The 27,992-nt window shown below is 46.3% G+C and overlaps 1 protein-coding gene across 1 annotated transcript; it reads left to right on the top strand.

Moving 5' to 3' along the window:
• The first annotated feature begins 1,104 nt into the window (after positions 1 to 1,104).
• CXXC4 (CXXC finger protein 4) lies at positions 1,105 to 5,177 on the top strand. The gene has a single exon (XM_061359422.1). The coding sequence runs from the start codon at positions 1,193 to 1,195 to the stop codon at positions 2,396 to 2,398; it is 1,206 nt and encodes a 401-aa protein (XP_061215406.1). The 5' UTR covers positions 1,105 to 1,192; the 3' UTR covers positions 2,399 to 5,177.
• Positions 5,178 to 27,992: the final 22,815 nt, after the last annotated feature.

Below are 27,992 nucleotides of genomic sequence, written 5' to 3'. Positions count from 1 at the left end.
CGGTAGGTCGGGCTGCCAACGGTTCATTAATCTAATTATGATAGTAATTACCGTAATTGATAACCGTTTTGATCTAAACGTACCGGAGTCTGGAAACTAGACGCAGCCCCACGAGTGCCTCCCAAGTGAACATTTCTGATCTGTAGCCCCGCATCAGAAAAGATGCTGGAAATATCTATAAACTATTCAGGTAGAGCATCTGGAAAACAAAGAGGCAGTGTTCACAAACTGAGGGCTTTTTAAGTTATGTTTGTGTTTTGCTTTAGTTCAGGCAAGCTGCTATAATGTCCCTTCCTCACTGCCATCAACTAAAACACCCCGCTTCACCTCCCGGGGAGGGAGAGGGGGGGTAAAACCAGCACTGTCTCCTTGCCCCCTCCTAAACTTTCCTGACCCCGAAGAGGACAAATTGCCTTACTCCGAGAGGGCCGAGCGGCAGGTACAGCGCCGTGCCCGCGGGCTGCCCCCCGCCCCCCCTGCGGGGCGGGGGAACCCTCCCCGAAGGCTGGGATGGGAATGAGCACTCCGCTTTCAGCACAGCTGCGGGCACCTGGATCACAGGCTGTGAAATTGCCGCCTTAAGTATTATATTTTATTACTATTATTATTATTTCGGGTTTTAACCTTCCCCCCAACGCCACCCCCCTCCCGCCAGCAGCGAACGGCGGTGCCGGCAGGCAGCTCACGGCCGCCGGGCGCAGAAGGACACGGTAGCAGCTGGCGGTTCCCCCCTACCCCCCTCCTTTTCCTCTTTATTTCTGTAATTCCTTTTATTTATCCTTTCCTTCCCTTTCACTGCCTTTTCACATCCCCCGGTGGAGATGGTAGGTGGGCAGCTCCCGGTTCCCGTGTCCCATCCCCGTCCTCTTTGCCCCCCCGCCTCGTGTCGCGTCGTGGCGTGTCGAGTGTGTCGGTGTCCCCCTCTTCTCGGGGGGTGGCCGTTATCCCCCCCCCCCCCCCCCGCCGCGCGGGCACCCCCTCGGAAATGACTTTCTGTGTTTCAGCTGCGGCAGCTCCCGTGAGGATGCAGGAGGAGCGGCTGCCCGGCCAGGCACCGACGGCGGGAATGCGCCCGGAGAGGGAGGAGGAGGAGGATTAAGCGACAGCCACCCCAGCCCCCCTCGCCCCGTCCCTCTCCCCTCGGCCCCCCACCCTCCAGCCCCGTCCCTCCCCGCCGCCCTCCCCGGCCACCATGAACACCAACGTGTGCGTGGAGAGCGGCCCCAACCCCGAGGCGCCGGGGCTGCCCAAGGACAGCCACCTGCCCGAGGGGGCCCTCAACAGCCTTGTGGATTACAACTCGGAGATGGAGAGGTACCGCTCCTTCGCCACCTTCTACAAGACCAACGGCGGCGCCTTCCCACAGGCGGCCAAGATCGCCCGCATCACCACCCCCATCTTCCCCAGCGCCGCCGCCGCCGCCGCCGCCCGCATCGGCATGTCCCCCTGGAACTGCGACACCGCCACGGCCGCCGCCGCCACCGCCATGCTCTGGGGCAGCGGCGGCGGCGGCGGCGGCGCGGCGGGCGGTGCGAGGAAGCCCTCCTCTGCCGCCGCCGCCTCCGCCTCCGCGGCCGCCGCCGCCGCCTCCTCGCTGCACGCCGGCAGGGGCGGCATGCACCACCGGAGCGACTCGCAGCGGCTGGGCAAGCCCGGCTGCCCGCCGGCAGAGCAGCCCGCCCTGCCCATGGCCAACGGCAACTTCCTCTCCACCCTCTCCCCCGAGCACTGCCGGCCGCTGGCCGGAGAGTGCATGAACAAGCTCAAGTGCGGCGCCGCCGAAGCCGAGATCATGAACCTGCCCGAGCGCGTCGGCACCTTCTCGGCCATCCCGGCGCTGGGCGGCCTCTCCCTGCCCCCCGGGGTCATCGTCATGACGGCCCTGCACTCCCCCGCCGCGGCCTCGGCCGCCGTCACAGACAGCGCCTTCCAGATCGCCAACCTGGCGGACTGCCCGCAGAGCCACGCCTCGGCCTCGCCCGCCTCCGCCCTGGGCGCCGCCGCCGGCGCGGGGGGCGGCGGAGGCGGCGGCGGTGGCGGCGGTGGCGGTGGCGGCGGAGGGGGGGCCGGCGGCGGCAGCGGGGCCGGGGCCGGGGCGGGCAACCCCGCCAAGAAGAAGCGGAAACGCTGCGGGGTGTGCGTGCCCTGCAAGCGGCTCATCAACTGTGGAGTCTGCAGCAGTTGCAGGAACCGCAAAACGGGACACCAGATCTGCAAATTTAGGAAATGTGAAGAGCTTAAGAAAAAACCGGGCACTTCGCTAGAGGTCAGAGGAGATGATTTCTTTTTCCCCAGCCTCCCGCCGTCCCTTCTCAACCCCCTGCCCCCGCCCCTCCAGTGCTTCTTGTCTAGCTTCAAGATGCAGCATCCCTTTTCCGAGGCCTCCTTCAGGCTCTGAGGGTGCCCCCGCCGCGGGCGCGGCCCCCCGCGGCGCTGCCCCGCCGCCCGCCCGCCCCTTCTCCGCCCCGCAGGGATGAGAAACGCCGCCCCCCGTGGCGCCCCGCCGAGCGCTGCGCCCCCCGGCAGCCGGCCCCGCCGAGGAGGGACGGAGAGCCGCCCCCGAGGGCGACCCGGCCCTGCGGAGCCGGGGGGCTGCCGCGGGGCGCCGGCCCCTCCCCGCCAGCCCGTGGCCGTGACGAGACGCTGCTCGCCTGGTGTACCTGCCGTGCTGTTCCCATAAGACTGCTGGCTCTCTCTGGTTCCTTTTCTTCTCATTTTCTTCTTCGTCCTCATTTTTTAAGGGAGATTCGTGGCTGTCTGTGGGGACAGGGAGGTGGGAAAGGGAAAGTTTCAGCTGAACGCCGTCGGAAGTTCAGGGAAAAGCAATGGCGAGTTCATCTCCAGGCTGGCTGGTAGCAGTTTGTCTGAGAGAGACAGCTGGCCCTAGAGCCTGGTAGTCTGTGAAATGTGCCCACATTAATCCCTTTGGCAGCGTCTTTTACGAAATAACCCGCTCACGGTGTGTAAAACACAATGGAAATTTAGCACAGGGATGACCAAACTGATTTGCACATACGGTTATTTTGACAACGCGTCGTCGGCACTGACAACGTATTATGTTTTCCAAAGCTGTAAGGACAGGTTTCAGGTTTGCTGGATGTAGGAGAGACAGGCAGCTCCCATCTCACAGACATTCCAGTTCATGTAGTGGGTACAACAGACAATGGGAACCCAAATACACAAAACGGCAATGGGCTGATACCATTTGGCGAAGGAAACAAGCGAGGGGAAAGACTAGTAATCATCCTTAATCCCTTGTCATTATTAAAATTATAGTGTTGCTGGTAAGACACACAGATGCATCTGAAGGTGTCGGGGATGATGGATTTAGTACAAAGGAGCAATGTATGCTGGGTGACATCGAGGTTTGTAGTCACAGAAATTAGCAACTAAGTGAGAAATTGCAACTTCCCTCTCTGTGTGTGTGTGAGCAGGGCTGTTATTCCCTTACTCACTGCTTGTAGGAGTTCTCTTCAAGAAGAAGGAGGTGGGGTAAAGGATTCCAGGGAAAAAGCAACACCAGGAGCCCATTAATTTGATCACCATTAAATAAATAGAATAACGGAGTTTGGAGCAATACTGCCATGGGACAAAAGCAGCATTGTGGGGTTTAACTGACATTTGGCTGATGCCATTAACTCTTCCCTAACCCTAAGCAGCCCCATCAAACCAACCAATGAATTCCTCCTCACAAGAGTGCACTGTCCATGCTGAAAGTTCCATTTGTAGCTAACCATCCTCCTAGCTCTTTCTTGTGGGCTTGTGGTGACCCACTGCCACCTATGCAGGAACCAGGATGGACTCCCCAGGTGCTAGAAACTAGGATTGGGCTTTGAGCCCTTGTTTTCCTCAATGATACGCCTCTGTGGGCTTTGTAACAAGTTCACAAAGAAGGTACTTTACGCCCTGATCTGTTAGTGATGGGTTATAATGAGTACAGCCCAAAAGAGACTCCCCCCAACCAGAGATGTAGAGAATCCTTCCCACACCACCCCACAGCAGGGGTGCCTTTGTATGCCAGGTCCCTCATTGGGCTTGCAGACCAGGGTGCCGCTGGGATTTAATGTTTGTGATAAATGATGGGTTCTGATGGCTTATCGATTTGTGCAGAGAGTGAGCTATCTCTGGAAGAAACGAATTTGTGCGTTATCAGATCTTCCTGTGGGTTTGTGTGCATCTCTGAGCACATTTACAGAACTTCCTCGCTCCTGACAGAGGTTTTCGACAGCCTTAAAAACTACTCAGGTGTGTTATGAGAATGCCGCCTGTTAAAACTGTTTAACCACTGTGACTAGTAAAGCCCACGGTTTAATTAGCCACTTGTGTACCCTCATAACCACCTGTCTTCATTTCTTTTCTTCACTCTTTCTCCCCCACTCACTCTCTCCTCTTTGTGTTCTGATGGATACATAAATGCAAAAACTCTGCTGCTGTGCTGTGAGTGGAAGGAAGCAGGTTTCTCATTCCAGCTGTGGAGGTGTCAGTAAGGCATTGCTTCTCTGCAGGTTGTGGCCCATCGCAAAGTTCTGTCACAGGATGCGGCTAATTTCTATGCAGAAACATGGTTTGTCAGTAGGAGAGGCAGAGTAACTTTCTTATGTGGTAGTTTTCCTTGTATCTTCTCCTTCTTCCTTTTATTTCAATTAACTGATGAAGAGTGACAGCAGGGCTGCCTGAAGCACGTGTGCAGCTGCAGTGCACTGGCTGCGAGGCCACCAGCTGGAAGGGTGTTGGAGAGTGGCAGGGCCTACCTGAGGGCTTGGCAGTGAGGGCAGCTTGCTTTGGCCTCTGCTCCTGGAGAGGCAGCAGCTCCATGTGGGTAATCCCCATTCACCCCCGCAGGCATGGTCCCAGGGCTCACATTCCACTATGTACTCAGGAGATTTGTGAATCAGGCCCAACAGTGGCAGCAAGTTGTGGAGATGATTCAAGGCAGGGGGGCGGAACTGTGCTTAAAACTGAAATAAACGAAGAATGAGAATGATACCAGTAAACAGTAAGCTGGCTGATCCCACGGAAACCATTTCTCTCTTTTTCCTTTAAATCTTTTCTTCTACTCGTGCAATGAAGGCATAGGATATAACTCTCAAGGTTAATACATGGAATCAAAGAAAGATCCACATGAATGCTTTCCAGTCCCTGACCTTTGCATTTTTAATGGAATGCTTCCCTCCCAGCGTTTTGGGTTGTTTTTTTTTTTTTTTTTTTTTTAACACTTGAATTATATTTTTTCTCTATTTTTCTTGTACCATTTTCACGTTAAAAGTGTCCCTATGCTCTAGTATTTTTCATAGAATGTTATCATTACTAGGAAATTTTATGTACAGTAATAATAAATCTATAAAAATAAGATTGACGTCACGTTGCACGCTGCCTACTTGTGTATGTATATTCTGTGTTCATTCAGATTTACAGTCGGTTTAAAGAGACATAATCTTTATTTACCCATAGAGACTACTTATTTTCTTCTGATTGGTATACATGTCTGTAACTTCTGCTGCAGGTTATGAAGATTAGGAGCCTGATGTTACTTTATGTCCCCCTCCCTCTGAAGTAAACCGTCCTGATTCACTGTATGAATCTCAGTTGCCCCTCTCCTCCTTTTCATTACTGTGGCAGCAAAGTCAGGTGGAGTGGCTGACTTGCATTGGCAGGGTCTGACAGGTTCAGCCCAAACGTGAACTCTCTGCTGTTTGGGCAGGTTGTCACCATAGCTGGTGCCACTTGCTTTGTTTCTAACAGCCCCACTAACTGATATGTGCGCTATTAATGTTTGCATACTGACCTGAAATAGTAAATGCAAGCATCCAAGTCCGAGGCACCTCACCTCGTTTCAAGCCAGTGAGAGTCTGAGATAGACTTTGCCTGGGATAGGGTTGTGATGATTGATTCCAGCAGGAATGGCGGCTGATCCTGAAAATCTTAACACCATATGGCATTGCCACAGGGGAGAGAGGCTGCGCTGGCAACCTCCGAACTTGCACTTCGTGTTGTGGTAGCGCATGTGAGTGCTGTTAAGGGAAGACTGCTGAGCTCTGTGGATAGGGGTCAATTAGTAGGGGCCTCAGAGGAAGCAATTTCCCCGCTGTCTATCCAACTTTAAATTACATGCATAAGTTAAGTGACGGCATGATGGAATTGAGTAACATGAGGGGGAACTGAAGAGCTTGATAAGGAGCAGGCAGCTAATGCAATCCAAGTGGCTGGCTGGAAGGTGGAAAGAAAGACCACCCTGTAGCCTGCGTGGCTGTTCTTCACTGCAGTGTTGCTGTATGGCAGTGTTTGTTTCCTCCCTGCCGCTGCCCCATAGCCCTCCATCTGGCCAAGCCTCCACATGTTAAAACACCATGCAAGCGAGCAAAAAAGCAGCCCTTGTCCCAGGGAGTTTACAGGCTGGAGTAAGAGCTGCAGTCTGTCCTGAGTGCCACTCCTGTTGGCTATTGACTGTAAAGCCTTCATCAGCCTTGAATGATGGCTTTTTTCTTTAACTATCCTCCATGTGCGTGCCTGGTTTGCCCTGTGAGGATGCTCTTGTTTATCTGTTCCCAGGCCTGAACATGCAGGGAGGGTGCCTGGTGCTGGAACTGGCTGCTGGCACCACACAAGAGCCCTCACAAGGTGACTGCGGTGCTCTCAGCTGGGGCTTCCAGCATGGTTGTGGTGTTGACAGGGAGTAGGGGAGTCAAAAGGCAGGGTGAGGTTTGACCTTCGTTGAGTGTTTTGCAATGCTTTTTGTCACCTTCATCCAGATTTCATGTGTCTGGGATACACATACATTTGGTGAAGAATTTTCCTTGTGACCTCTGGAGGTTCTTGGGGACAGTGCAAGGTCCCCTGCTGCCACCTCCAGCAGTGTCCAGAGCAGCTGCAGGCATCTTTGCTCTCTGGTGCCTAATTTCTGCCACTTGGAAGTCTCGTTGAATCTATTTGACCTTCTGTGTTAGGATTGCATCTTGCAAGGCAGGAAAGCATTGCATTTGGTGGGAGACATGGGGTTGAGGAAGGTGTTGCGAACCTAGGGTTCCGCCTTTGGTCTCCTTACTGGAGAGTTCTGCCAAATTATGGAACTCAAGGGGTAGCCTCAGAGATGGAGTTGGATGTCATCTGGTTTACTGTTTCATATGCTGTTGTTTCCCTTTCCTGGTGTGACACTTATAAAGCAAGGAAAGTGCTCAAATCCCATGACATTAGCATTCAGGTTACAATACACATTATATAAACTGCTGTTTGATATAGTGTAGTTTGTTAAATGGGGGCAAAAATAAAGTTTCTCCTGCCTAAGGAAACCTCTTAGTGGTGGGATTTGGTACTGAACAGAAAAGAATTTCAAGGGCCTCGGGAAAATTTAAGGCCATTCAAGGGCGTCACAGCCTCTTTCATACGAACACTGCTTTGTACTTGTATTGGGAATTTCTTGCTTTAAATCATTGAACTATGATTTAGTTTGCACTGAAATTGTCTGTATTGTAAGAGAGGTTAACTGGTTGTGGTGATTCTGCATTGTGATTGCACTGACTATTTCTTTGCTCATTTTTCTAAGCACTCATATAAGTTATGCAGTTGGGGTGTTGAGGTTCTGTGCCAGACTTTGGATTTCAGTGTCATGACCAGTTAGTCTACTTTTATGAGCTTACATAATGAAATCTCTGTGTATTGTTTAGGCTGGACAAGGTGCTTGTGTCATGAGAAAGATGATAAATGAAGCCAGTTTGTTTTTTTCCTAGAGCAGTAATTACCATAATAAGTACTTGTTTCCTTCCTGCCCCCCCAATTGTGTAAGTCACTTTGGACTATGTATTTCACTTAGAGGTGCATAGAACCGTCATGACTTGGACGACTCTGCCAGCTACAGGACACTTGGAAGATATTACCATTTCTGTGTTCATACAAAATGCTGTGGACTATACACATCATGCCTCAGGGAAACTCAGTTAAGCTGGTAGATTTGTCAGTATCATGTTATATAGTGCTGATTTGGGGTGGGTAACAGTGAGCATCTATCAATTTTTGTCTGCCTGATTATGAATGCTCATGCTGCTGGGGTTTTTGGCCACTTCCCATGCAGTTCCATTTGCTAGGTGGACACCTAACACGTTCACTGAAGTCAGGGAAGACCTTGCTCACTTGGAGAATGAATTAGGATGTCAGAAAGCAGTCCCGTTTGAAGAGGAACATCTTGCTTACTGTGTTTTTGGATTTAAAAGAAATGTGCTCTAAGGGAGTTAAACAAAAGGTAGATATTAATTTCTGTACGCCGTGTCGCGCATTTGATGCATAGCAATGACTTAAGAACAGGTCCTTTCTGAGTACACTATAAAAATTTATCTGTAGAAAGGAAAGTGGCTTAACATGCGTGTATTTTAAGGGTTAGGTGCGGTGAAATATTTCTAAGCAGGCAACCCTAGAATGTACACCTTAAAGTCCCATCAAATACAGTGTAATCCTTCCGATCGCTGATTGCAATGGGAAGTAGCTGCGCTTGCGTAGGGAAAGGCTTTAAGGTAAACTTTTCACATGTACCCAAGTGAGCTAGAGCAATAACAAAGTAACTTGTGTCCCTGTAACAAAGTCCCTGGGACTTGGCCTCGGTTGCTACAATTCTTGAGTCACTTGATTATGTGCTAAAAAAATTAAGTGCCAGCAGATGCCATGTCTTCTGAGGAGTACCACCATCCGAAGGAAGCGCTTCTCTGCTTCTGTAGTGTCTGTAGTTTTTGATAGCTCATCTGCTTTGAGTGACTGTGCTGAACCACAGCGTCTTGAAGCATGTGGCTTCGTTTGACACTTTTTTTGCTGTTTGGGAGCCCAGCCTGCTGTGTCTGTCTGCTCCCTTCTTTTGCGTACCTTTATTGGTTTTGCACAGCCGTATCTTGTTCAGTCACATGCAAACACCTGTCCTGAAATTGAATTGCTCTGCGGTGTAATCTAAAGTCATCCCCCATTTCAGCATCCTGTGCTTTCTGTTGTGTACTGAGTTATGCTGCACTGTACTTTGGATGTGACAGCCATTTAATAATGCTGAAGCCTTAGCTCTGCAGGGCCTAAAAAGATCCCGGCAGGCTTGTTAACTTCTACTCTCAGACATTATGGGAAATATTTTCTCCTCCCTGGAACTCCTAGGCATCCTCTTAATTAACACCATAAAAATCCAGAGCCAGGTATGCATGAAGCCTGTTTTCTTTGCAGTTTTCCAGAGTTTCTCTATTCCTTTCTATTTAACCAGACACTCCAGTGTCAAATGAGATATGAGAACATAAAAGGAATAAAGGGTCATGTTGCATACTGCATTCTTGGTGGGCAGCAAACCCATCAAATGCCTTTCCCTTGCTCACCATAGGATTTTATTCTTTCCCATGTTCTACACAGTATTTTCCTTTATCTCAGTCTCTGAAGTGTTAGACATTTTAAAACGCTGCACCTCTCCTGTCTCAGGGCAATATTCCTTTCAGTTTCAAACTGCTGTGGTCTGGGTACAGTGGTAGTGCTGAAGATGGCAGTGAGATCTCCCCGGTGAAAAGAGCATGAAAAGCTGCTATGAGCTGGAGATTTCCCATTAGCGATTCAGGTGAGGCAGTTGAAGAGCTTATTGGTAACCTTCTTCCCAGCATTTCTCCAGGGGAAGGCCAAGACTTCATACAGCAGAAGAGGCTTTCCATGTGCCCTTGTTGATAAAGTAATCCAGTTGCTTTAATTATTTTCTTTTAATTGATTAGAATTTCTGGAGACAAGTCGGATATCAGGGTGAGCAAGTGGTATAGGAGGAGTTGCATGATCCAAACAAGTTCTTCAAGACCTAAGGAAATGATAAAAGCAGGCAGACAGACAGGCTGACAAATGTGAAAGGGGGAGAGACTGCTTGAAAATGAGAGGCTGAAAATAATGATTTGTTGCATGAGGACTTAGAGATTTACTCAGTGGTGTGTACTGCATGTCCTGGGGACGCTGGAGCATTCTGACAGCACATCACTCTGCACTATGTTAACACCAAGAATTTGCTTCATCGCCATAGAAATATCCCAAACCAATTGTGATTCATTAGCATCCATCCTTCTGCACATCCTAACAGCTGAGGATTGCAAAGGTGGTGCAGCCACCTTGGCAGTTACAGGCTTGGCAGAGGGCTGAAGAGCTTTAGCCATCTGTGTAGAAGGGGCAAGGAGGGCAGAACGTGATTGTCATGGTACAGTTAGAGAGGTCAGTAATGGAGAAGGAGAGGCAAGGAGTGTATGTTGTTAAATATGTGATCTTCAAAGTGAACGGCGTCCATCAAACAAAGGCTCTTGGTTTTGGAGTGAACAAAAGAGGAGAAAATATATTTAGAAGGGTCGTGGGTTTGAATAGCTAACCACCGGGGAGTGTGTGGGTGCAGACTCAATGACACAAGCTTAGTAGTGATGTAAAACCTCTTCTCTCTAAGTCACCCATTCATCTGAGCTCTGGGAGGCACTGATCACAGTTGGCTGGTTGCTTGGAAGCTGATGTAAAGTAAATTGGAGGTCAAAGTCCATCAGAGGTGACAGTGTCATGAAAATGATCACTGAGGTGGGTCTTAATTGTCATCCTTGAAAATTTCAGAAGACATAACCAAGAATGAATGAGGTTCAGAGCCGTTAATAATCTTTTAATGTTTCCCCCTCCAGTCAGGAGTTGTAGTGACCTGCTGTATAAGCGTTTGCATTGCCAGTCCTCTCCCTGCATCTAATGGGACAATACATGGTGCTCTCGGTCTCTGACGAAGTCAGCCAGGCTGGCATCTGTAATTAGTCTTGGGCATTGACTGAAAATACTCCCTCAGCCCAGGTCTGACTATTGCATTTGAGTGGATTTATATATTTTTTTCTCACCCATTCTATTCTCCTCCTCCATCCCCCCCCCCCCCCCCCGATTTTGCAAAAGAAAAACCAAAAACCAAAAAACAACGAAACAAGCAAAGTCCAGGCATTTACTGGATGTATTTTTTCACTGGCTGTTTTATCAACAGTGTATGAAAAATCCCAAAGGACAGAAGCAGTTAGCTAACCAATGAGGCATCATAGCCGGTTTTAGGTTCCGTGCAGGAGAAAAAGATGCTGAAGCCCCAGCAGCTCTAGGGGAAAGAGATTTAAATTTAGGTTTGGTACTGAGAAACGTGTCTCCTTTCTGCTTGGAGACCAGTCTGTAAGAGATTACTGTACCCCAGAGCAGCAGTTTGGATGATGATAGAGATGTCAGCCTGCGAGCGCAAAGACTTGTACCACTGGATGATGAACCAGCAGGGATTTCTCATTAATGGAATGAATGTTAACTAGAATAATTCTGGTTTGTGAGCTTGTGTGTGTGGGAAGGATAAATGATAGGGACTGATGGATGGTCTTCACAGGGATATGATTAGGGAAAAGGTGAATGGCTCTGTGTGTGTGTGTGAGAGAGAGAGAGAAAGAGAGAGGGGGAGGTGTATGCACGTGGTACATCCATTGCAAAAGGCAGGCGCACTTCTAGTTGATAATATATGACAGAAGAGAGTCAGCAGAAGTAACCAGGCAAGTCCCAGGTGAAAGCAGAAGCTAAGTGGTGGTGTGGATGTTCCATTTTTTAGTGTCTTTCGCATTGTAGGGTTTTGGGTTTCATGTTGCATGGTGGGAACAAGCCTGCATCCCAGAACTGCTCTGTAAAAGTTTTCTTGGTAGCAGAGGTTTCTGCTTTATGCTGATAAAACATTTGGCTGTTTGATATTGATTCCCACAGTCAGTATGGGAGCACTGAGTGACAGATTTTCAGACCTGCTTAGCGTCAGTCTTGGCTCTGATGTAACGCTGTGTTAGAGCTAGTACAAGCCCATCCCCATCCCTGAAAAAGCAGGAGATGGGCCAGACCTACTGGTTGAGAGGCCGGACAAGCAGAACCAACAGGAACAGTCCTTCACCCTGCCTGCTGGAATGCAAATAATAAATAATAAAACAAAGCAAAATAGCCACATAAGCTCAAGAGGCACTCTAACAGGCTTAGCAGCTCCATCCTCAGGTACAGGGATAGCCGAAAACCCAGAGGAACTGCACAAACTAGTCAAGAGGGATGTAGGAATAGGGAAGGAAATGTGAATCCCCTTTGGCAGTGAGATATGAGAGATCCCGTAACCTGAAAACCCAGACCTCTGATGTCTTCCCTGCTGCCTATGCCAGAAAGCTGTTAGGAGCTCCCATCTGAGGCCAGAGCATGGCCAGCTGGAACACGTCTGCAGGGTAGCAGACGGCAGGAGTTCCCGACCCTGGCTTGCCCAGTGCTGCCAGCCCCACGTGCGGGATGCCAGGCATGGGGAAGCCAGCGGCCAAGCCGGCTGCTCCCCTTGGGAGCAAGTGGAACAGCAGAGGTGGAGACTTGGCTCCATCCCTCATCTTGCTGGCCAAAAGAGCTGTGCTGGCACAAGGGAGGGAGTGTGCTGGAAGGCGACCACAGACAATTACTCCCAGCCCAGGAGAGAAAGGGGAGAGGAAATGTGTTCCTTTCCAGGGCTCTGCCTGCATCCTGGGGTAATGCTTGTGCCTGCCAGCCTCCGTGCAAGCAATGCTTAGTGGCTGGAGCTGCCCCCCTGGGGATTTTCAAGGCCAGGGGTGGTGTGTGTGAGCTGCTCCACTGAAAGCTAGCATGTCTGCTCTTAGCTGTAGGTGAGAGGGGTTTCATCACTAGCATTTCCTGGGACTGAGCTGCTTCTCTTTGACAGCATTAGTCTGGATTCTTTATGATTTCTGATCTGTATTTGCCATCTGTTTCCCCCAGTGGTGTTATATATTTTTTTCAAATCAGAAAAGTGAAATTGTTTACCCATTCCCTAAATTTAATCTCATATATAAATTGAAAAAAATATTAATGTATAAAATAAACTATGGTGTATCCTGAATGTAAATGAGGGACACTTTTGCTTGTTCTTTCTCCTGTGGAGAAACACATTACTCCTCAGACTAATCCTATTGATTTAGTTGGGGAGCTACTGCCTGCTGCTGGTGCTGAGTCTAAGTGGCAGGATCCGGCCCTACACTGGCAGGTTTCTGTGCCCGTGGGCACAAATCCTTTATTCCTCAGCTATCCCCACTGAAGCCCCCTGAGGTTACCTCTGAGTGAGCTGTTTGAGAGGAGCTGGATTTTCAAAACACAGCCCCGACTTAGGAGTACATTTTTTAGGTTTCAATTTGCAATGTCCCGTGGCAGAGGTTTACTTTTCACTTGCTGGAGCTGGCGGCAGAGAAAGTCAAATGAGTTTCCTAATCTGGTATGTTCTAAATCTGGTTTGTCTCAAATACGGTCTGAGAGATACGCAGCACAAGTAAAAAAATAACTGCCAGCACGCAGATGCACGTCCTCTCGGAGCAAATAAAGCTGACTTTTAAAATAAATGTTAAATCTCTTCCTTGCTATGCAGGGAGACAGGCCCCTCGCTCAGGTGTGGGGGGAGATATTTTAAGGTGGGCTACAGAAGCAAACTCACGACTGAGCTTCTGACCTGGCATACGTGTCCTTTTTTATCTGCTAAGTCCAATAATAAGCTTGTTATTAGAGGACATCTGTTACTGCCTGATAACACGTACAGCGAGCAGGAGCGCAGCGTTGGTGGGCAGCCAGGGATTTCGGCAGCTGTGGGGGGTGGCAGCTTCGTGCACTGTCTCATACCTCACCCAGAGCCGGGGTGTCCCTCCTGTGGCTGGGTGGGAGGATGCCAGGGATTTGTGGTGTGAGCTGTTCCCATGCAGAGCCAGCGTGCATGTGTGCCCAAGCTGTAGCATGCACAGGAGCAGCATCTCATCCCCCTGCAGCCACAACCAGCCCCCTCCGTGTCGGCATGGTGGGGTTCTTGGTGTACATCCAGGGATGGGAGACCCCTTCCGCGTCCTGGGCTCTGCCTTTTCCTTCCTCCCACATTTCCAGGAGTTGCAATTCACACTGTTTTCTTGCCCCCGAGCCTCCTTGCCTGAAGAAAAACATTCAAGGAGACTCTTGTGTGAGCTGAATCTGAGCATCAAGAGGTTTTCCCCAAAGTCATTGCTGTAGGTAATGTATATTTATGAGTGGAACAAAGTAGGCCATAGATACTTTCAAAGGCCACTTTCCTGTCAGGGTAGCTCTGTATTTAGGCAGGTAAGGAGGAGAGTTGCTGTCCAGACCACACTCACCAGTGGCAGAGCAGGCTGGCACAGGAGAGGTGGCAGGCATCCACCCTCCAGGCAGTGAGCTGCCTTTGCCACTGGGACAGTGCCTGCTAGCGGGTGAGGATGCGGTGTTGCTCTGTGTGTCAGGAGATCCCATTGCTCTGCTGGGTGCTGGTGTGTGTCAGTGAGACACACAGCCCCATGCCAGCCCGGAGGATGGGTCCGTGCCACCACATTTGTCCTGCAGCCTGGCGGTTGGCTGGGTAAAGGGTCTTTCCAGAGGGAATCTGGGTATGGAAAGTGAGTTTTGGAGCACATGGATTCGCACCAGGTTCTGCACTGTTTATGTGAGAGCAATGCTGTGTGTATATTTGATGTCGTTTCCAGCATGATCAACCTGATACCTAAATTAACTTGCAGTGCTGGAAATACAAGGCGGCTACATGTTAAAGGACAGTTTACTTTCTTGTGGGCAGTTGTGTGAGGTTTGGGGGACTGGTTAGGTGTGTACCCCACATTTGTACAGGTGTGACAAAAGCATACAGACCCTGGTTTGTGGACAGTGGCGTTCAGCGTTTGCTGTGCTGGGCTGCTGATTGATCCAAATTGCGTTTTGTGTAGGGGCTGTGACTTTCCAGTTGGACCTTTTGGCCACCATGCAGCACCAGACTTCTCCATCTCTGATCATAGATCTGTGTATGTACGTGTGTATTGAGATACATGAACACTCATAGATACGTATGTAACTTAGCAGGACAAATTTCATGCTATACATCCACTGGCCTAAGTGCCAAACTGCTCCTCTTGTGGGAGGTATTTCAAGAAGGGATTGTCCTCCAGGGTGGGAAGCTCATGCGGGGTTCTGTGCAAACCTTGGCGAGGTCATTTCTTCCCGTGTGCCCAGCACCAGTCCCACTGCTTTGGGAAATCCACTGGTTTATTTGCCTTGCCATGTGAGTTTAAGATTTCATTAAGGGCAAAGTTCCTTCACCGCTGTCTATTTGTGTGGTTGTGCAGGTCTCTATAAAGACTGTCGGGTAGCCCAGATCTTGCTGAATGTACCTCAGCTGCCATATACTGTCCAAAAGACCTCTGTTGAGCTGGATCATTTCAGCCAGAGCTCCTCAAGAGGAATAAGGAGAGCCAATAACTTGCTGTAGCCATCATGCGAGTTTGCTTCAACGAGGGCAGGATTTTTGCTCATGGATCAAACATCAAAGGATTCTTACTTAAAGCAACATCTTTTAACATCGGTAAAGTATTAGGTCATAATCATGTAGTGCTCGGATATGTTTTATTATTCTATTTTATTTCTGAATGTGGTTCACCTCAGCATATCTGATTCCCTAGCCTGGCAGAAAATAATAATACACACAGATGACTTACAGTGAGTCTTGGTTATGCAGCTGTGAATTTGGGACATCCTGAGCAGCAGTGGACAACTTTCCTGATTCGTAATCTCTTTAAGGTGGCTGTGAGCTGCAAGACACAGAGAGACAAGGTGGCAAGCACCTCTGGCAGGTTTTGTAGGCATGAGCTTGCCAAGGGATGGGGCTGGCACCCCTTGCCTTACTCCATCAGTTTGCTGGTAACCTGGAGGGGTGATGTGGGAAGCATCATTCTTTAAGGAATGCTTTTGCAGTGAAGATACAGAGCTCAGCTGTCAAATTGGAGAATCTTGTGAGGAATTCACAGCACCTGCCAGTGCGTGCATGCACGCACATCTGGCAAGGGTCTGTTTTTACATTTCTGTGAGGGGCAACCAGGACAGAAGAATAGGTATCATTTTTCTATTGCTGGTTAATTGAAGGGATTTTTAACTATTCTGTTGGTTTAGGTTGCCCTTTTTACCCTCCTCCTTCAAAACCGTAGTGTACTCGGTGCCCTATGTGAAGCTGATGTTTCAAGGCAACAATTATCTCAAATTTCAGATGTTTGAGCTGCATCTTTGCAGTGAAAGCTGGCAAGAAGGGAACAGAATAGGGAGTTTGAAGGTGTGGAGGTCATTTCATCCTGGGTTTGCACAGGGATAAATCCTCTCGAGCACCACGCTTTATGGCATTACCCGCTTGGAGGAGCCAGGGCTGTGGGTTTCTGAGCATCCTCCTGGGAGCGAGCCTGCCGTTTGTCAGCATTTGCACTGGCACGAGTAGTGAAGGCTTTTACAGCAAAACCACGCTGATCAGCTCGGGTTCTGCTCCTCACCACCCCTCCCCAGGCTTCCGGGGGAATCTGTCTTTCCTGTCACTCAGGATAACGATTCGCCGCTGGCAGCATAGAGATCCAGAAATGTGCTGTAATCTTGCCAAGAATTTGATTCCCCAGCTGGGACTCCCAGATTTATACAGCTAGGCGGTAGATGGTCATTGCACTTAAGCTTGTATGTTGGTGTGCTGAACCACTAAATGGGCTGAAGGGTCCTCTTTCTGTCTGGAAATAACCTTGATCCTTGGAGTGGTGAAATCTATGGGTTTCATCACATAAATTGGTTTAGATTTAATGCGATCCACCTCCTCAATTTTAAAAGCTTTCTTTTTTGTTTAAGCGTGGATTAATAATTCATTCCAAAAATAGGGAGTTAGCGCAATGGATATTTAATTGTAAATGTGTATCTTTAATTAGAACTTGGTACGCAGATGCAAAATTCCTTATCTGGTAGCTTTTCAAAAGCACACATATTAAACCACAGCTTTGCCCTTCAAAAGTATTATTCTGTGTATTTAAAGGTCTGAATGACCTTTTAATCAGACATTGCACCTTTACTTCCAGCTGATATGACAATGTCTGACCGTGACTCAACCTGATGCTGCACGAAAATAAATAAAGGCCATCTCAGTCACTACGTCTTTAAATCTCTGTGTCTAGCTGTCGTTTTGTGTTTAGGCAGGTGGACCCACAGTGCAGTATTATGTTTAGTTTTCAGGTGAAGACAGTCTAGTGAGTTTAATATGTTTGCGTGTTTGGCTGTTCTTTTGAGACCAGTTTATCTGTGTGATTGTTTCCTGTCATTCCGAACTCCAGCCTCTTCTGCAGTTCAACCTCCTTATAAATTATAAATCTGTATACCTCACTCTCAGCAGCCATCTTACAGCCCACACAGACTGGTGCGGATGGCCTAGCAATTGCATTAGCTCTCCTCAGAGTACTCGGGGAGCCCGGCTGCTGTGCTATGTCACTTATTTGTGCTTACGCTAAATACCCTTAACGGGGCAGAACAGGGACTGGTAAAGATGGGTATGAGCAATTCCTACTTTTGGACCACTGACACATAGAAAACTCATACTGGTCAGGGAAGCTGTATTGAACAAACCTCAAAGCAAAGCTCGTTGTCCTTGCAAATTAATTTTTGGATGATTTATTAAAGCTTCACATTTGTTGAGGGGAAGCGGGTATTGAATTGACCACAGGTCAGAGTTCTGGTGGCACAGCAGAAGTATGTTTGACTCTGGTATTTCCATGGGCATGAATGATAAACATAACAATAACAGCTCCCTTTTTATATGGCTTTTACAAAAAGAGGAGCCAGGTACTGCTTGAGCCTGATTATCACAAAATGGGCTAATTATTCAACAAAAAATACTTGCCATACTAATGAGCAGTTCCTGCACTTCAGAAAGTAATATTCTGACATCAAGTACAATGCATACTGTAGGCTCCACGATTTCTTGAATTTTTATTTAAAAACTAGGGAAACATTTAAAAGGTTCTCTCTGAAACAAAAATGAAAGAATTCCTTCAAAGGGAGACATAGTATTTATGTGTGACACCAGCAAAATCAGTGAAAACTCTTTCGTTACAGATATTTATTTGCAAATTCCTGGAGTTCTGCTTTCAGGGAGATATTGTCAGGTGTGATGCTGCTATCTGTGGACAGTTCTTAGTGAAAAAGTACTTTTGAGCTGGGACTGATTGATACAAAGTCATCTCAGGGCTTGCTCTTGCCTCCCTGGTCAGTGCCCAGTCATGAGTTCTGCAGAAGAGACCATGTGGGTGGATGATTTCAAGAGCACTTTCAGCATCTTCTGATTCTGAAGAAAACTGAGGGCCAGAAGTACCTCACAGGGGTGACATAGCCCTTGCAGGCTCAATGCTTCAGTGTCTCGTGTATGTTGTACTTTAAAGTCGTGAAAGGAACTTGCCTATACTCAGATGTGTGTGGAGGCACCTGAATGCAAGTGGATGATATCCTCTGGGAGGGAACAGCAGGTGGAGAGAAGCAGGGATAGCAGCTCTGCAAATAGACTATTTCTATGTAAGCCAAGGTCCAGCATGTGTGAGAAAGAATGTCCTTGGTCAGTCTGGGCAGTACCGTCCGTGTCTGTCCGTCCCCCGCCCCCCAAGTCAGTTAGGATGGTTTCTTTGCAATGAAGTCAAGGATGTGCTTACGTGCTTTCTGTATTGCAGCCTAAACGCAGAATGGTGCGACCAGCCTGAGGTTTGAAAACATCATCCTCAGCTCCCAAGGCATCTGTTGACCCAGCACAAAGTGATCTGAATGACAGATCCATGCCTTCATTATTCCCCTGTCAAAAGAAGTATTCTCACCAAAGCATGTACTTAACCTGCAAACCCACCAAGACATAACTGTATATCCAGTATGCTAAGGCACAGGCAGAAACCATTGTACAACTGTGTGGTTATTCTAAAAGCACTGTCTGTTTTCCAGGATTCTTTTCTCTAGCAATATTTACATTTCCATGACTACTTTGTTAACTAAGGAGAGGACAGCACGTTAGGTGTGTTGTATACTGAATACGATGTCTCATGTGTGATCCTAAAATGGTGTGTTTGGGGAAAGGATGTGTCTGTGAATTGTCAAGCAATGTGAGGCATCGTGCTGTTCCTAGATGACTGAAAGTATGCCTAAAATGTAAAGGAAAGAACAACTAGAAGAACTCAAGTATGCCAATGCCGCAAAAGAAAGCTTAACTTGTTTTCTTGCTTCTTTTTTAGAGAACACCTGTTCCCAGCGCTGAAGCATTCCGATGGTTCTTTTAAGCAGTAGTGTATCTTATTTTCAAGGCATTCGGAAGTGAATGGCAAGCTAAAGTCTTGTTTTAAGAAACTGCTTAGTCCACCATTGAAGAATATACTCAGATACTATTTTCATTTATGTATAGGGGTTTCCTCAAAAGCAAAAAGTCAAAAATCTGGGAGCCTGGGGAATTGGCCTGCTTCTTCACGTTCAGTCCACCGACTCTTTCTTTGGTGTAACTTAGCTATTCTAGTGAAGTTGTTGTCTATTTTTAAAGTGGCTGTAAAAAAAAAAGTAAAAAAAAAAAAAGTTTGGGTAAACCCCTGCTATAAAGTCATGTATCTTTGCAAAGTAACATATCTATACTTCATTTTCAAATATATGTGTTTCGGTACTGTAAACTGTACAGATAGCCGCTTGTATTTTGTGTGTTTAGACACAAGGAGACAATCACGTCTGAGCATCAATGGAGATTAATGGTTTGTACACAATGGTGTGGTTCTGCGAGTTAAATCCGGAGCAATAAATTCTAGCTTTAACTATTATTTTGCTAGTTGTTTAACAGCCGCAGCAACAGCAACACTGTTTTACCATGCATCCTTCCATAGAGACTTGGTGTCAAGTTTACCAAGATAAAAAGGTGGTAACACATCTAGCAATTAACTTCTGTCGTGGTGGTGTGAGAGGGGAAGACATAACGTTTAAAAGCACTGTATTAGAGTAGTGGTTCGTGCACTTGCATTGCTTCCAAAGGAGCTTTACAGAGGGGTATCTCTCCAAAAATGCTGTTTGGTATCTGACTCGCCTTTCACTGTCTTCTGGCGTGGAATGCCCAGCATGGGCGGATGTGCAAAGCCAGTCATCTATACAAAGGTTGCTCTAGAATGCAAAGCAAAACGAGTACGAGACCTTAAAAAATGATGGCTTGGCCTAATTACCCTTCACCTTTGAGTTCTTATGTAAGGTTTTCAGTCAATGGAGTAAATACCTTATAAGGTGGATTCCATATTGCTGGTCCAAGTGAAGCTCATTGCAGCTAAGTGAGTTTTTGACAGTTGGACTGGTTTGGGTCTCACTTGTGTTCTTTTGAGAGCCTAGATATTTTTGCAGTACAAAAATGAACTTTAAAAGAAAAAATGTTTAAAACAGATGATTTCTCCCCACATGTTTCTTGGTCCACTGATCTTGGCTTTGCTGAACAGCTGGTCCCTTAGGCCCCCAGAAGAATGCTCTGCTGTTCTTCTTCCTGCTGTAGCTGTGCGAAGGAAATGTCTGCTCCTCAGAAAGGCAGCACACGAAAGGGTATAAGCTCACATGTCGTAAAAAATTGGAAGATACTGAACTTAGGGATACTTACTATCAGTTGATCATTACTTTTTATTGCTTGGGTTCATCATACCAATCATGAATGAGAAGGCCATCCCATCAAAGTAAGCAAATGCTGTTGTGCCATGTATTTGATTGATTTACCATTTTATACAAAATAGGACTATCGACAGTTTCACAGACAAGGTGCTGGGCATGGAAATAACCAGATAATGATGCACAGCATGTTCAAATCTCCTGTTGTTTCAGCACTTTATCCTTTTTTTGCTAAGTACATCAGCCTTTGGCCACTTGTGACAGTCACTTGGTGAACAAAGGGGATGGTTGGGAATGCTGCGGTGTGGGACCTGTGCAGGTGGGGGAGATACTGGCTTTGGCAGGGGAGCTCACTCACAGAACTGGTGGCTGTTTGAAATGGCCCAGAAAGCAAAGACTGAAGGACAGAGGAGGAGAAACCTGAGGCCACACGTGTGTGTCAGCAGGGATGGGCAGAGCATGGGTGACCCGGGTAACTGGTAGAGTGGAGGTGGGCTGGGCTTACACATGCGTCCTCAACATCAGTGCACGTGTCCATGTCTGTACATCATAAGATGTCATGGCTTCAGAGTTGGAATGTCACATTTGAAATGCTTCTATCATGGTGCCCCTATTACAGTTTCTGAGAGATCCTCAGTTGAATACTCACCCAATACCCCTCCAATGAGCTTTATGTCTGCTAGTATGGCAGCCATGTATGGATTCTTTTTGTGTTAGAGACTTTTTGGTTAGGGCCTCTGTTACTGACCACTAGACCCATCAGAGCTCTGTAAGGTGTTCTCTACTAAAACGCTGATTGATTTACACACTGAAGCCTTATTTGCACATCTGGCTGGTAAGCTTGCCTTGCTTTTTGGAAAACTGTGATTGCTCTTACAGAATCAGAGGCAAAAATAAGTTCAGGCTACATTAGGTGTACAAAGATACTCATAGAAATGTACTTACTGTCTAATACCCTAATGTTGCATGTCTTGATGTGGTTTCTTTTTTTGTTTTGTTGTTTTGTTTTCAAGAACTGATGGAGCTGTATATTGTAATTGTGGTGTTTTACATGTCGATTAAAAATTGTTAAAACAAACAAGCAAACCAAGCAAACCTGTTAATTATTGAAAAGGAACAAGAGTTGGTTTTTCTTTGATTTACCCATATGGTCTTCATCTCGGATGTTGTTCCTTTGCACCTTCAGATTTTTAGATTTTGCTGAAACAGTGTTTATACAGCATCTTAATTAGTGATGTTTGAAGAAGGAAATCCCATTTCCGACCTGTCTCTCTCCACTGCAACCCTACCCTCACTCCCCGTTTACACATGTATTTGTCAACTGGGTTATTATCAAGTTCTAATTACCAAACCTGTGCTTTTCACAAGGTCCAATACCACTTTCCATGTGAAAATTTATATTCTTTTCTGTCTTTCATTCTTACAATGCAAAAAAAAAAAATACAACAAAACCCCCCCAAAGAGGGGGGGAGGGGGCAAATGAAAAGCAAAACATACTTTTGCTGTCTTCTAGGTGTGAGCACTAAGCCTAATGGAAGCATTTTTGGCATACCCCAGATAAACTTATGAAAAATGGTTAAGGCTGAAGGGGAGGCACATGTACCCGTTCTGTCAATTAATAGCAGACTCTCCCTACGAGGGAAGATACTCCCTTTTGTACAGAACCCCTGGTATGCAAGTCCTACAATTAATGTTAAAGGATATAAAGTCTTCAAATGGGCCATATCTGTAATCAAATAATGAAGAAAGAAAGTAGTTAAATGAACATACCATTCAGGGTCGAATGCATTCAGCAAAAAGCAGTAGTGGGTCTTTGATCATGGTTAGATGCATAGTGATATCAAACAGTGGGTTCTCATGTAACAGCTAAATGTTTCAGATTTTGTTTTTATTAAATTTGGCAGTTTCACGCTGAGCTCTTCTGTATTCTTAGTGAATAAAAGACAGCTCCTATTTTAGAACGTACTCCATTTTCACGATTGCAGGGAACCAGGAGGGGTTTTTCAGAAACACGGGCCACAGAAATGTACTCCTTTCACAGTGTTCTCCTATTTCTGAACTGTGCAGTTATCTATTAAATTTTCTAATAGATATTTGTGTAAGGTGTATGTATGCTTGTGCAATTATGGAAAAAAACCAGTTTTGGAATACAGTGTATTTATGAAGAAAAAGAATAATCACTTATGGGGCATGTACAAAACTGTATAAAAACATTCAATTTGCCCAGTAAAGTTGTTTTTGTGATATTTCTGTGTTGTTGAATAAAGGACTTTAGTATTCAAAACAGCTCTCTTTTTCCATAAACAGGTTTTGTTTGTGGGATCTTAAACAAAAAATACCTCTTTTAAAAAAGAATCCTTAAAATGAGCAAGAAATTCCAAATGCTGACCTCAGCCTTGTGTATGGGAATGAATGCTTATGAAGTGATGGCACTATAGCTACAAAACTAATTCCTTCTCAATTAGCAGTCGATGGAAACCCCATGAGGTGTATACCTGAAGGTAGCATACTCTAGATTTTTGAAAACAGCAGAAAAAAATACCACATTTTTAAGACTAGGAATGTTGACATTTTGAGGCTATGAAAAGGTTTAGTGAAGTAGGAGCACAATGGATTGCAGGAAAGGCTTCAACCCTTTAACGCAGGCCTCTGTTGTATAAGAAGAATGGACTAGTGAGGGTGATGTGATAAATTTACAGTTAGCTTTGTAGGGGAAAGCATATGAAGGTGAAATCTCACGTGTAACTCTTGCAACAAACAATAGACTTCAGATGAGATCATCCTGTTGCTGTTGGAGTACTTGGGATTACAAATACAGTTTGTAAGAGAATGACAATAGTATCTTCCATTTTGCTTTACTGCTTCTCAGTTCAATATTCTGCTCTTTACCTGTCTTACAAACTATCCATAGCAAAAGAAAGGGTTTCCTCTTGCCATTTTATTTCCTGTGCTACTTGCCAACATTAAAACAAGTTCTGATAGGTCATGGCTGTGCCGGCAGCACATCATCTGATTTTGGTGAAATTTGGAATATCATTTCTCTGAGAATATTCCTTTAATAAACAGGATGTCTGCTCTTAGGTGCCACAACAGGATTCTGAAAGGGTTGGAAACCCGAGGTAGGTCCTTTAGTCTGTGAGATTCCTCCAATGACAACTGATTTTCCAGGGGGAGCCTCGGTGTATCCTTTTGTTTTTTAAAGAAAACAACAAAGTGATAGGAATAGAAGTGGATTTTCCACTGATCCTGTCTGCTCTCATCAAAATCCATAAGGATATATGTTCTTGGGAGACATAGACTGCTCATTAGATAGTGCCAAGATTGAATCTTGAGGTCTGTTTGAAGAGGAGGAAAAGGGCTGCCAGGTTGCTCAGGCAGAGTGAGTGATCTCTCTGGATTAAATATAGAACTCACAGGGAGGAAATACACTCATTTCATGAGATGGTCGATTTGGAAGCGGGAAGAGGTCTCTGAGTTCCTATTCCTTTAATGCTTTATCTTTCAACTTTTTTTCCCCTCGAGTATTGTTTTATACTAGACTGAATGAAAAACGTCCCTTGGCTCCAGAGAAATACTCGCCCCAGATATGAACCTTGCAGTTTAAAACTACCTCTAGCTTTTTATAGCTTTTATTTTCTTAATTAAAAAAAAAAAAAAAATTGAAGAAACCCCCAGACAACAAGCAGGTAATTCTTCAAAGCCAAAACTGACAAACTCATTACTGAGCCTATTAAAAGGAAGAAAATACCTTTTTATGTGGAAGCTCAATTCTTCCTGGCTGTCTTGGACTCAATTTGGTTTTGCCACTAGCCATTTCAGTGCTTTCTTATGTTTTTCCAAGGAACAAGTCTGAAATTATGAACGGTATAGTGATACAGGACAATGTGCCTTCTGGGAGGCCCTAGTTCTCCCCACATTCCCATGGGCTTTACTAGATAGCTCTTGAAATTGGAGGATATTACATAGGTGACTTACTTAGTTATAAGTTCTGCCTTACTTTGCTGTAAGGATGTACTCAGTCACTAGTGTGTGGTGAGCACAGATTGATGGCCCCAGAATCTATAAAGGTAAGAAATACACTTTCTGGGTAATAACTACAGAACATAAAATAGAGTTTGAGACCAAAAAGGAAAGAAAGGTGAAGTTCAGCATCAGCAAAGATATCAGCATCTGCTCACACCATTGCTTTGTTTCTGTTTGACATTTGGTTGTTGGGATGGACATGATCATCCATGTAGCTGGGTCCTTCAGCAAGGCAGTTTTGCATAAGATAGGCAGAATGAAGGAGTTATGGGTACCAAATTGTAATCTTACAAGACAAGCATCTGGAGTGCCTAAAGAAGCTGTGATGTTAGGGAAGTATTTCCATTGCTCTTTTAAGTTTTCAAACTATATTAAAGGATTGTTGCATTACTCTTAATCTAATAAGCAGGAATAGTTTGTCATTCCCATTCCCTGAAAAAAGGTTTTAGGAATTAGCCTTAATGGATTAATGTCCCAATAAACTTTGAAGGTACTTCCTAAGTGTAACAGGACTTCCCCATAAGATGTGAGTGCATTGGCCTGTGTAAGGCCCCTTTGCCTTGCAGAGTCAAGGATCTTTGGATGGAAAGATAGAAAGGATAGAAAAAGAACATCAGAATTCTTGTAGAAAGATCTGCAAGTGTCACAATGTCAGTGAGAGCCCAGATTAATTATTCAGTGCAGTACTCCCTAGCATGGTTTATGATTTGTACAAGCATCCTACACTTGAAAAGAAAACACCTTTCTTCCTTTACTCCTTTACATCTGCTGTATAACACTAACCCTCTTCTTTAGGAAAACCCAAACATAAGAAGTCATTTTCCTTTGGAAAGAGAGAGAGAAAAGAGTTAGCCTACATCAAAGCCCCTTGTTGCTTGCCCAAATCCTGTAACACGGGTGTTCTCCGCATCAGATGAAGCTTGTGAGCAACGTCTATACATCAGCTTGGCAACTGAACAAAACCCTACAGAAGATCAACACCGAAGCAAACAGGATCCAGTGGGGGACATTCCCACTATGGCTTCCCTGGTATGTGCGACGCACACAAGTCTGTGCCAGATGTCCAGTGCCCCTTCCCCTCCCAAGAAATCAGGTTTGCAGTGCCCAGCAGAGAGGTGAACCTCCCAGATCTGATGAGCAGCTAGCATGCTGGAAGGCTCTTAAAAGGAGAGAGGGTTTACACATCCAGACAGTGATTAGAGTATCTCAGCCCATGTGTCTTGTCTTAGCTTCTGATTTCTAGCAGTGAGTGTCTGAGCCCACCAGGCTTCAAGAGAAGTAGCCAGACCGTTGAGTACACCTAGTCTCTTACGTGCCTCCATTTTAATAGTCATACCTAGAGACTGATAGTGAATTTGACCAGGTGGTGTGTTGACCAAGAATGTACTGTTCAATGCAAAATTACAACAACAGCTTTCAACCTGGTTTTGGAGAGTTAGTGGGTAAATAACCTGATCTAAATAAATCTGTCACCCACATTAGGAACTGTGAACTAATTATTGCTTTCTGATATTCTGCTCTTACTTGTTTTGCCTTTTCATCCTGATTGTTTGCATTCCTAGGACTGATTTGCCTTTTTGATGCAATGCCATGTGATCTGCTGATTAATTTTTGTGATCAACCATAGACTCAAACCTGTGGCTGACTCAGTATATTTTTATGCTACGCTCCATAAACATTCATTCATTTCTTATGATTACTGTGTGGAAACAAACTTTTACAGGCTAATAAACTTGGATTTGAACTGGATGAAGTGTTTCCTTGTGTCACTTTTTTCCACTTCTTAAGGAAAAAATAAACAAAAATGGAGTATAAAGGAGCAAATCTTGACTTGATTTAACCAGATCTCTGTCACTATCTCCACAGCTGCTATCAGTAGTAAACTTAGAAATACCAATAGCAAAACCTTATTCTTGAGCTGATTTCCCTGACAGTGAGAACAACTCCTTGTTTAAAGTGAAGGAGACTTTCAGTGTTTGAGGCTGGGAGAGAGAGGGAAGGGAAATCAGGGGTTTCTTTAAATGCTTACTCCAGTGCCTCCTCTTCCATGTGTGGCATGCACAGAGCAGCTTCCTGCTGAGACCAATTAAGCAGAGCATTTGCCTCCAGTCTGTCTCACTGGCTCTGGCTGGGTGATGCTTGTGTTAGTGCAGGGGACAGCTGGAGCATGTGCTGGCAGGTGACTTCTCACCACACAGAGGTCCAGGGCCAGCACCCTCCTGTGCTCCTGGGGTCTGACACTTCCCGACCTGCAAAAGCCTGGTCAGAAAAGACTCTGTGGCTGGTGGAAGTATTTTCTCTCTTAGACGGCCAGCTCAATCTCGCACAGCTTGGAAGTGCTGGTTGTAAGTGTAGAAAATAGAAGGAATATGAATTCTTGTGTTTGAGGTATCTCAGTAGATGAGTATGCTGGCAGTAATGGGTAACCCTTTAAATGCTCTCTTCAAGGAGACTGCTGCAATGGAATAGCATTCTGCAGGGAGATGCAGCAAGGCTAGAAATAGATTGGCCTGATGCCTGCACACAACTCCACGTAGTCCTTTGATGTAAAGAAGTCAGCACCCTTTCCATGTGTTAATCTGATGCGTCACAAATATTACACATAAAAACTGTATTTTTCAGGCCACTGGAGGCCCAGGACACACATGTTATCTTAATCTTGCCAAACAGCGTTCAGGAATTTGATAGCAGAAGGAGGGCTAATGCTTTGTCAACTTTGAGGCTTTGGACACAAGCAGTGAGATCAAGTATCACTGAACTGTGCAGCTGGACCAGACAGGACCCAGCCTCCATCTGTGCTGAACCTGGCAGAAGCACATCCATCCTAGCCAGGAATCTTTGGGGGCATCCGTCTAGCTCTTGCCTTCCATTGCCTAGTTATGCTGGAAAGAGTGACTTTTATAAGATAGGGATGGTCCTGAGGCAATCTCACCGCAAAGGTGAAGCATGAGCAGGATTATTAGCTGACTGGCTTTTTTCCCTGTTGTGACCCATCACATCTTACTCCAGTAACGTAATCTACAATTGCAGCAGCTGAAAGAAGAGAAGCCAGGGAAAAATGCATTACAGGCAGAGCAAAAACATCACTTCCTCATTTCTTTCTTTGTTCTATCATGCCCCTTCCCTTGTATTCCCTTCCTTTAAGTCCTGCCTTCCTTAGAGCGAGGCAGCTCCCATGGCTCCTGCCTGCGCATCCCCAACTCTGTGGTTTGTGTCCCGAGAAGGTGTTGGGGCTGCACAGACCTGAGCCCCAGAGGCTGGAGTACCTCAAGGTAGGTAGGGTGCTTGGGGTGTGGGACCAATGCAGATTGCAGTGTGAATACATAGGTTACTTCTGCCCTGAAGTACTGGTGCTGATCAAATCTAGGGGCAGAGAGTGAGCTGTGTGCTTGATCCACCACTGGCATTTCCTAAGCTTTTGCCTGCCAGAGTTCAACCTTCAAAAGAGGCTGAAATAAGGCAGGCCCTAGCTAGATTTCCCCTAATTGTTTTCTTGGAAACAGCTGAGTTGGGTT

The sequence above is a fragment of the Neopsephotus bourkii genome, unplaced genomic scaffold (genome assembly GCF_033783945.1).
Source record: "Neopsephotus bourkii isolate Nb327-2 ecotype Australia unplaced genomic scaffold, CSIRO-AGI_Nbou_v1 NB_977, whole genome shotgun sequence".
In the NCBI taxonomy this organism is placed as follows: Eukaryota; Metazoa; Chordata; class Aves; order Psittaciformes; family Psittacidae; genus Neopsephotus; species Neopsephotus bourkii.
This window is presented reverse-complemented; position numbering and strand designations above follow the sequence as displayed.

Coding starts and splice junctions, on each gene's coding strand:
- CXXC4 (XM_061359422.1), top strand. CDS start 1,193: ATGAACACCAACGTGTGCGTGGAGAGCGGCCCCAACCCCGAGGCGCCG.